Source organism: Piliocolobus tephrosceles, chromosome 21 (genome assembly GCF_002776525.5).
Source record: "Piliocolobus tephrosceles isolate RC106 chromosome 21, ASM277652v3, whole genome shotgun sequence".
Classification (NCBI taxonomy): domain Eukaryota; kingdom Metazoa; phylum Chordata; class Mammalia; order Primates; family Cercopithecidae; genus Piliocolobus; species Piliocolobus tephrosceles.
In genome coordinates, this window is record NC_045454.1 from 4,619,875 (window position 1) to 4,630,102 (window position 10,228).

A 10,228-nucleotide genomic window follows, 5' to 3' on the forward strand; every position below is an offset into this window, starting at 1 on the left:
GCTCCTCCACCTACACCTGCCCTACCCCGTGCGTTTTCTCCTTCGTGCTCCCTGCTGGTGTTGCCTTCTGGAACCTCGGCAGTTTCTGCTTTCACGCCTGCAGGGTTTAGTCTCCGGGGCTGCTTAGGTGGGCGCCAGGAACCGGGAATCCCTAACGCTGGACAACCCGCTGGGCGACTCCACCAGTGTTACGGAGCCCTTGGAAACTCGCGGCAGCTGCGCTACTCCACTTCCAGGCGCCCCCCGCGGCGCCGCTTGGCCGTTGCCATGGAGACTGGTAATGGCCCCGCCTCCACGCCGAACAACAGGCAGGAACCACATAACCCAGAAGGCTGTGCGCAAGCGTCCGCGCGCGTATTGGGCCAATGTGAGCTCTGGGGGCTGGACTTCCGGCGCTGCGACTGTCACTTGGCTGCTCGCGTCAGGCCACACCGGTGGTCTGGGCTGTGGCGCGCGGGTCGGGGCCCGAGACTGGCGGCGAGGAAGGTACTGACCGCGAACAGCTGGCCGCGCCCCCAAGCCTCGGTATCTTCGAGTATGACGTGGGCGGCCTGGGGGCGGTCGGGCCCCGGCGGGAACCACGCATTCTCCCGCCTTGCGGAAGCCCCGGAGGCAGCGCACTGGGCATTCTGCGCCCATGACTCCGGGGGAGGCTGAGGCGCGGGGCAGCCGCGGGACGCTGCGGGCGGGGATGGCGGTGCCGGGTGGTCCACGCCTCTCTCCCCGCCCAGCTGCGGGATTCGGTGGCAGCGCTGACAGACCCGCGCCGGGGAGGGCGGGGAGCCCCTGCTCCCACAGACCGCGCCCCCACGGAGGGAGGCCGCTTCCTAGACCTCGCCTCGTCGTCTTTCCTCTCCCCGCCCTGGGGGGTTGCGGGGCTCAGTATAAACCCCTGTGTCCAGGGCACCGGTGGGCTCCCGACTTCCGGCAGACAGGGGGCTGAGGTCCTGAAGGAAGCTCCGAGGGGAGAGTCCTGCGTGTGCAAAACCTGGGAGGGGAGCCGCAGCCCAGGTGCTTCTGGGCCTGAGCGCTCTCGATGTGGAGCTGGGGGAGAGGGCACGTGTGTGGCTGCAGTAGCAGGCGAGGAGGTGGGCTTTATCTCGAGGGCGTCAGGAGACAGAAGTTTTGAACAGAATCAGGACATTCTCTGAGTTGGGATTTTAAAACGGTTCCACCGTTTGTTGCGTGGCGAACAGACATGCAGGGGTGTCGGCATGAAGGGAAGAACCGACTGCCACAGTCTGGGCAGCAGTGGAGGTGAGCGGCCAGGTGAATTCTGGTGGATCTGCGGATGCATCAGGTGTGGGCTGTTTGAAGCACGAACTGCTCCATGTTGTTCGGCCTGAGCGCCTGGAAGAAGGGAGCTGCTGTAGACAGAAAGGAGACTTGAAGGGAAAGCAGGTTTCCTTTGGGGGAAAGATCAGGAGTCTGGGATGTTCCAGGTTGGTCATGTCACTGGACCTGACGTTGTTGGTGTCCTGGGCTGAGGACAGGGCCTATGAACTGGACTGAGGAAGGTGATGAACCGATGAGCAGTCAGGCGTGGGCAGTTACAGCTTGAGGGTAAGAAAAACTGGCTGGGGTGCCTGAGGCTATCAGGGGAGGAGTTCGGCAGGTGACTGAGTAGGAGAGGGTGGCGGCAATGTGGGAAAGAAATTGAGGGGGCGCCGAGATCGAGACCATCCTCGCTCACACGGTGAAACCGCATCTCTCTTAAAAATACAAAAAAATTAGCCGGGTGTGGTGGCAGGCGCCTGTGGTCCCAGCTACTCGGGAGGCTGAGGCAGGAGAATGAAGTGAACCCAGGAGGCAGAGCTTGCAGTGAGCCGAGATCGCGCCACTGCACTCCAGCCTGGGTGACAGAGCAAGACTCCGTCTCAAAAAAATAAGAAGAAATTGAGGAGGCGCCATGTGGAGGGAGGAAGGGATTGAGTTCTTCTGTGTTCACGGGTTCTTGGGGCTCCTCCCCTATGACGACTGGTGGGGATCGTCCTGTCCCTCAGACTGGATGAGCAGCCTGGAAATGTCAGGCAAGCACAGCAGGGGAAGGTCTCAGTCATGGGCATGCCTGGGGTGTCCACAGCTGGGACTTACACCGTTACTTATTACAAAAGCAAGAAGGGCCATGGGGAGGGTCACGAATGGTCATGCTGAGTCATGAGTGGATACTTGCGGCTGCCCTTGGTGTGGCAACTAAGGGCCCAGCCAGGGCTTACTCTAGTCCGCTTGTGTAGGGGTGGCCAGTGGGGAAGTCAAGAAGCCATCTGGGGCCTGGACCAGGAGGGCAGAGGGGAAGGGTCCCAGACAGATGAGGGAAGTGCCACCTGAATATAACCCCGGGGTGGAACCCAGGGAAGGTGGGACACCAGGGGAGGTGACTGTTGGGATGGGGAGCTTGGCCCTGGCTCACAGCCATACCTTAGACCATGCCTACCTCCACCTCCCTGCTATCTTAGGATCTGATGGCCTTCGAGGATGTGGCTGTGTACTTCTCCCAGGAGGAGTGGGGGCTCCTGGACACAGCGCAAAGGGCCCTGTACCGCCATGTGATGCTGGAAAACTTCACACTTGTGACCTCACTTGGTAAGACCCTGGGTGCTCCATGAAAAGTGCACTTGGTGACCATCTGACCTGCCAGGACTGCCTCTTCACTTCCCTCCTGATTGATGAGCAGGATCAAATCTTCTGGCTGGGGCCATGTGGAGCAGGGGTCTCGTCCTGTAGACATGCAGTTTGGTTGGGTCAACCACTCCCTGCAGCCCTGTCCAGCCATGGCCTCTCCCATGCCTGGGCTCAGTCCCCTTCCTTTGGTTCTCTGGGCACAGTTGCTGCTCTGAGGATGCATGAGCTATTCCTCTGAGCCCCTTGCCCTGTGCCATCTTTAGATTCTCCCAGTTGCACAGATAACTGTCTATTTTCGTGAAGCCCTGACTCCTGCTCCCTGTTGGGAGGTGGGCTGTCTTCACCTGGGGCTCCTCCTCACAGGACTCTCCACCTCCCGACCTCATGTGGTCATCCAGCTTGAGCGTGGCGAGGAGCCCTGGGTTCCCAGTGGAAAGGACATGACCCTGGCCAGGAACACCTACAGGAGGCTCAGTGCTGGTGAGTGGGAGCTCAGGGTGGGGTGAACTCAGGACCAACCTGTGGCCAAGCCCGTGTCCCTGCATTTCTAACTCTGGAAACACATCCTCCTCTCCTGCCTCCCACCTGACTCCCTTCTCTTCCATCATCCGCCTCTCCTGGAGGCTGCTGCCTTAGTAGGTGCCCTTGAAGGGAGAGCTCCAAGGGCACAGGAGCTGGGTTCACACAGAAGGGCCTACCCTCAGCTGGGCTGTGTGGCCTTGAACCCTCCACTACTAGCGGCCATTATTGACAGGTCATTTATTTATCCCATCATTCATCTTTGTATTCATCAAATGTTTGTTGAGGGCATGCAGGTACTGTAGACACAGCCTTGACCAGGACACTCATGGTCCTGCCTTCGTGGGGCTGATGGTGCCAGGGGAGAGGCAGTGAGTAAGTAGGGTTCAGGAGTACAGTCTAGAGCATTGGATGGAGGTCATTGCAAGAGCAGGTTTGGGAGTGGGCGCCTGAGACAGGGCACCAAGGGAGAAGGCAGTGAGCTATGGAAAGGGAGGGGGTGGAACAGCCAGTGTGGAGACCTGGGTGGCATGCAGCAGCTGCTCAGTTTTCCTCAGCTTCACATCCTGGGTGTCTGGGGGCTGCCGTCTTGCTCATGGGAGTCCCCACTGCAGTCAGTGCCATACGTCAGGGCAGATACTTCCTCAAAACCCCAGCCCCTCCTGCAGGGCCGGCCTCGCCTCTACTTTTCCCCTAAGCTTTTGTGTCAGCCCCTGGGTTCCTTCTTGCCTTTCCTCTCAGCCTGCCCTGGTCCTCTCCTAACCAGGATGCCCCCGGCAACCACCGTTTCTCTGCCTTTAGGTTCCTGGAGTTTGGCAGAGGATGGAGATGTTTCTGGAGAATGGCCACCAGCTTTCCCAGATACCCCACCTGGGATGACTACTAGCGTCTTCCCAGTTGCCGGTGCTTGCCACAGTGTAAAAAGCCTGCAGCGACAACGGGGTGCCTCCCCATGTCGGGAGAGAAAACCCACAGGGGTGTCGGTGATCTACTGGGAGAGACTCCTGCTAGGCTCGGGCAGTGAGGAGGCCAGCGTCAGCCTGCGACTGACCTCACCACTTAGGCCTCCCGAGGGCGGCCAGCTTAGGGAAAAGACGCTCACAGAGCACCCGGTGCCTGGGAGGCAGCCCAGGACCCCTGAGCGGCAGAAGCCATGTGCACAGGAGGTCCCTGGGAGAGCCTTCGGGAATGCCCCGGATCTGGAGGCCGCCAGCGGTCGGGGGCATCATGGAATGGGTGCAGCTTGGCAGGAGCCTCAGAGACTCCTCGGTGGCCAGGAGCCCTCGACCTGGGATGAGCTGGGCGAGGCTCTCCCCGCTGGGGAGAAGTCCTTCGAATGCAGGGCCTGCAGCAAAGTGTTCGTGAAGAGCTCCGACCTCCTCAAGCACCTACGCACCCACACCGGGGAGCGGCCCTACGAGTGCGCCCAGTGCGGCAAGGCCTTCAGCCAGACGTCGCACCTGACGCAGCACCAGCGCATCCACAGCGGCGAGACGCCCTACGCCTGCCCCGTGTGCGGCAAGGCCTTCCGGCACAGCTCCTCACTGGTGCGGCACCAGCGCATCCACACGGCCGAGAAGTCCTTCAGCTGCTCCGAGTGCGGCAAGGCCTTCAGCCACGGCTCCAACCTCAGCCAGCACCGCAAGATCCACGCGGGCGGGCGTCCGTATGCCTGCGCACGGTGTGGCCGCCGCTTCTGCCGCAACTCGCACCTGATCCAGCACGAGCGTACGCACACGGGCGAGAAGCCCTTCGTGTGCGCGCTCTGCGGTGCCGCCTTCAGCCAGGGCTCCTCGCTCTTTTTGCACCAGCGCGTGCACACAGGCGAGAAGCCCTTTGCCTGCACCCAGTGCGGCCGCTCCTTTAGCCGCAGCTCCAACCTCACCCAGCACCAGCTCCTGCACACGGGTGAGCGGCCCTTCCGCTGTGGGGACTGTGGCAAGGGTTTCGCCAAGGGCGCTGTGCTGCTGAGCCACCGGCGCATTCACACGGGCGAGAAGCCCTTCGCGTGCACGCAGTGTGGCCGCGCCTTCCGTGAGCGCGCGGCCCTCCTGCACCACCAGAGGATCCACACCACAGAGAAGACCCATGCGGCAGCACCAGACTGCACCCCCGGGCCAGGTTTCCCTCAGGGACGTCATCGGAAGGTGCGCCGGGGAGGGATGCCAAGCCCAGTCCTGAAGCCAGCGAAGGTCTGAGGTCCTAGGTCGCAGCCCCACCCTTTCCTGGCCTTCTGTGAATCCCTTCCACAGCTAAAGGATCCATGTGCTTTTCAGATCCACGATGGGAAAAAACCCTGTGCCTGAGGGTCAGGGAGGAGGGAGACCCTTTGGCTGTGGTTCCATTTGCAGGTGGGGACAGGATTTGCCAGTTTAGCCATAGCTCACACCTCCATCCCCAAAGAGGTAACACTGCAGAAACATCAGAGGGAGGACATGTCAGCTGGAGCTCGGGTGGGGCTGAGGCTGCAGTTGGGGCCATAGGAGGCCGGCAAAGGCAGCAATGCATGGTGATGCTACTTCCTGTGTTATGAGAGTGGATGCTGAGGTGGGGGGATGCGGACGTGGGGTAGGGGTGGCCCAGAGGAACTTACCACATCTACATACAAACTGGCCGCTGGACGACTCTGAGGACATTTTCCCCCTGAGGCCTCTGTTCAAGGCTTCCTGGGGGCCCTCTCAGCAGACAGGAGACTACCGGGGACTGGGGATCAGGGTGTGGCCTAAGTGTCAGCCTCCTCCTCTGGGAAACAAATGCTTTGGGTCAACTCAGCGTCATGTTTGCAGATGCTGGGCGAGTTCCTAATGAGAGTCAATGTGTGCTCAGCTTCTGGGCTGTGCTCTGGTCAGCCAGGTGTGAGGGCCCGGCCTGCGGTCACACACACAGCTGACTCAGGAGAGGGATGCCCGTGGTTCTCCGCACTGGAAGGACAAATCTAGGATGAAGGCTTTCCCGTGGCAGTCGTTCATGTTTTTGTCCAAGTCTCAGCTTGGCCAATGCCTGTCACTGACTTGTTTACCAAAGTCAGTGTGAGGAGCAGACTTTACACCTGTGGGGACAGTGATAGCTTCAGAGCAGATAAGGAGCTGCTTGTTTCCGCTGGGTTTGGTGGCCATTCCCCACCCCCACCTTTGTTGTGAGACCACAACAAGGTCTCACCTTTCCCTTGTTATGCCTCCTCAATTAGAGGCTGGACAGAGCGCTGCATAGGAAGGACTTGCCATTACCTAAGGCAATGTGTGACTGCCCCACCCCCGTGTGATGGGCCTGTGTGGCAGAGACCAAAGGGTAGACTGGGGGTCATTTACTTCCTGTGGCCTTAAGCCTACTAGGCCCCATCCCTACCTGGGACCTCACCTCCAGGAAATTAATGGTCTTTTCAATGGGGAAGAAAAAAAAACAACAACTAGCATTTGCAATTTAAAATAGATGTAGTTTCCTTTAGCCGTGTGGACCTCCACGGCACAGCCTCCTGTCTGTATTCCAGGGCATGGTTCAGTTGTTTGTTTTTGAGACAGAGTCTCAAGGCAACTCTTGTTGCCCAGGGTGGAGTGCGATGGCACAATCTCGGCTCACCACAACCTCCATCTCCCAGGTTCAAGCGATTCTCCTGCCTCAGCCTCCTGAGTAGCTGGGATTACAGGCACCCACCACCATGCCCAGCTAATTTTGTATTTTTAGTAGAGACAGGGTTTCACCATGTTGGGCCAGGCTGGTCTCAAACTCCTGACCTCAAGTGATCAGCCCACCTTGGCCTCCCAAAGTGCTGGGATTAGGGGCATGAACCACTGTGTTTGTTTTTTGATACAGCATTTCAGTCTGTCGCCCAGGCTGGAGTGCAGTGGAGCGACTCCCCTTTGCCTCCTGGGTTCAAGCCATTCTCCTGCCTCAGCCCCTCCAGTAAGCTGGGATTACAGGCTTGCGCCACCACACCTGGCTAATTTTTATATTTTTAGTAGAGACATGGTTTCACCACGTTGGCCAGGTTGGTCTCAAACTCCTGACCTCAAGTGATCGGCCCACCTCGGCCTCCCAAAGTGCTGGGATTACAGGCGTGACCCACCACACCTGCCTACATACCATGATTTTAAAGTTGCAGCTGTTTCCTATTGCTTGTAACTCAGTCTTGTTTTTTCAATGGTAACCAATTTCTGTTTCAAACTGAAAGGTGCATGAGGGTGAGTTCTTGTATTAATCTGTTTTGTGTCACTATAAAGGAACACCTAAGGCTGGGTAATTTATAAAGAAAAGAGGATTAATTGGCTCATGGTTCTGCAGGATGTACAGCCACGGCACCAGCGTCTGCATGGCTTTTGGTGGGACCTCAGGAAACTTGCAATCATGATGGAACATGAAGGAAGAGCTGGCATATCACATGGCAAGACAGGAAGCAAGAGAGAGAAAGGGGAAATGTCACACACTTTTTGTTTTTTTGAGAAGGAGTCTTGTTCTGTCGCCCAGAGTGGAGTGCAGTGGCCGGATCTCAGCTCATTGCAACCTCCGCCTCCCGGGTTCACGCCATTCTCCTGCCTCAGTCTCCCGAGTAGCTGGGACTACAGGTGCCCACCACCACACCTGGCTAATTTTTTGTATTTTTAGTAGAGATGGGTGTTAGCCAGGATGGTCTCGATCTCCTGACTTCATGATCCACCTGCCTCGGCCTCCCAAACTGCTGGGATTACAGGTGTGAGCCACCGCACCCACCCAATTGTAAGCTTCTAGAGAACCTTGCGAGAAGCAGATTCGGAAGCCATGCTCGTACAGCCCTCAGAACAGTGATCCAATTAAAGCTCTTTTCTTCATAAATTACACAACCTCAGGTATTTCTTTATAGTAATGCAGGAATGGCCTAATATACCTCATGATCCAACACTTCCCACTAGGCCCCATGTCCAACATTGGAGATCACATTTCAACATGAGATTTGGAGGAGGCACACATCCACACCGTATCAGTTCTCTTGTCCGTAAGTGAAGAGGCATTTGCTCCCTCTGAACCCAATTCTAGGTGACTAGAGATTTCTGAAGGTGTCGGGATGTTTGTTCATGATGTGTAGTGGCCTCATAGGGTCTCCCTACTTCTTCCTCAAGAAGAACACCTTCAGGGACTTTCAGCTCAGCCAGAAGGTTCACATAACGGTTGGCCATCTGGCACCCTGAGCACTCTGCCAACACAGGTGATCCTAGGTTCCAAGACCCATCAAAGAGTGAATCACAACTCACTGGTGACTCCTTGAAGAGTGATGCTCACAAAGTAACACACGTCGTCTGAATACACTGTACTAACCTTGGTCACTTTTGAAAAGGTATTTCTACAATTATGGGAAACTGCTCATCAAAACTGAGCTTTCCTTTTTTTTTTTTTTTTTTTTTTTTTTGAGACGGAGTCTCGCTGTGTTGCCCAGGGCTGGAGTGCAGTGGCCAGATCTCAGCTCACTGCAAGCTCCGCCTCCCGGGTTCACGCCATTCTCCTGCCTCAGCCTCCGGAGTAGCTGGGACTACAGGCGCCCGCCACCTCGCCCGGCTAGTTTTTTGTATTTTTTAGTAGAGACGGGGTTTCACTGTGTTAGCCAGGATGGTCTTGATCTCCTGACCTCGTGATCCGCCAGTCTCGGCCTCCCAAAGTGCTGGGATTACAGACTTGAGCCACCGCGCCCGGCCTAAAACTGAGCTTTCCTTTGAGGAGCAAACCACCCACCCTTCGAAACATCACCTGGATGTGTGTATAATACCTATGGAGCTCCAATTTGCAAATACTTAGGTAAATGGACCCAGGTCACTTGAGATGACCCTAAAACGCAGTGGCCAAAATGGAGATCTTTTGAAATTCCTAAATTAATATATTTGTGTGCAAAATAGGAAACTAATATGTTTGTTCTAAAATCAGACAAATTGGATGGGAGCCCTACTTTCTGTTTGTGCAGGCTATACTCTGATAATATTTAAAGGTTTTTTAAAAAAGAGCTGTATAGGCCAGGCACAGTGGCTCATGCCTGTAATCCCAGCACTTTGGGAGGCCAAGGTGGGCGGATCACCTGAGGTCGGGAGTTCGAGACCAGCCTGATCAACATGGCAAAATCCCATCTCTACTAAAAATACAAAAATTAGCCAGGCATGGTGGCGTGCACCTGTAGTTCCAGCTACTTGGGAGGCTGAGGCAGGAGAAGCACTTGAACCTGGGAGGCAGAGGTTGCAGTGAACTATCAAACTACAGCAAACTCCAGCCTGGGTGACAGAGTAAGAGTCCATCACAAGAGTAAGTAAATAAAATGAACTCTTTGGTCAGATGTCAGCTTAATTAAAAGCTGATATTCAGGCTTTTTTTTTTTTTTTCTTTTAAAGAAAAAATACCTTTCTGCTTTTTCTCATTTGGATCCTGTTTCTGGGAATTTATTTTTTTTCAGTTGACTGAAACTCCTCTTTAAATATGTCTGATCCCTTTGTTTGCTTCTTTTCTTGTTAGTATGATGTAAAATTTTATTGGCCTTCTGAAAAACTTAAAATCTCTCCAAATTGGCTTAGAGTTCTCCCATTTTCGTCCACTCTTTCTTCCTTTAGCTGTCTTTGGTACCACATAAAGAAATCTAGAAGAGTCTTCTGATGTCTCTGAGACCCTTTGAGGAACACAGAAAAAAGTGTCACATATACCTTTTATGGAGTTCTGTCTTCCTCATGGAGTCCTAAGAATATCAGGCAGTTTATCTTAGGTCTAAAGCTCTGATCTCTTTTACACTGAGTTCTCTGACCTTTTGGCTTGGGGGGTGCCGGGGGTTACTTTGTTCTATGAAAGAACATGATCTTTGGGTGTGCAGTGGCTGGCAAGTTCCTGGCAAGGGCTGAGTTTTGGTGGTGACTGGTGGCCATCAAGGGATAAGAATCCTGTGGGAGATGGGCTGATCACAGAGTGGGCTAATGGGTGTTGGGTCTCCCACCAGCCTCAGGGAATGTCCATGCAGTGAGATGTGCTGTGGAAACACAGCCCTGTCCTGTGGTATTTCCATCTTGTGGGAGCCTCAAGATTCCATTTAAAAGTGGAATCCTTGACTTTCTTCTATTTTTTTTTTTTTTTTAGATGGCCACCAGTCACC

The 10,228-nt window shown here is 55.3% G+C and overlaps 1 protein-coding gene across 1 annotated transcript; it reads left to right on the top strand.

Moving 5' to 3' along the window:
- Positions 1 to 376: 376 nt before the first annotated feature.
- ZNF324B (zinc finger protein 324B) lies at positions 377 to 6,560 on the top strand. The gene is made up of 4 exons (XM_026457556.1): positions 377 to 486; positions 2,457 to 2,583; positions 2,986 to 3,102; positions 3,943 to 6,560. The coding sequence occupies exons 2-4, from the start codon at positions 2,463 to 2,465 to the stop codon at positions 5,337 to 5,339; spliced, it is 1,635 nt and encodes a 544-aa protein (XP_026313341.1). The 5' UTR covers positions 377 to 486; positions 2,457 to 2,462; the 3' UTR covers positions 5,340 to 6,560.
- The last annotated feature ends 3,668 nt before the right edge of the window (positions 6,561 to 10,228 follow it).

Coding starts and splice junctions, on each gene's coding strand:
- ZNF324B (XM_026457556.1), top strand. CDS start 2,463: ATGGCCTTCGAGGATGTGGCTGTGTACTTCTCCCAGGAGGAGTGGGGG. Junction 2,584..2,985: donor CACACTTGTGACCTCACTTG/GTAAGACCCTGG, acceptor TCCTCCTCACAG/GACTCTCCACCTCCCGACCT. Junction 3,103..3,942: donor CTACAGGAGGCTCAGTGCTG/GTGAGTGGGAGC, acceptor CTCTGCCTTTAG/GTTCCTGGAGTTTGGCAGAG.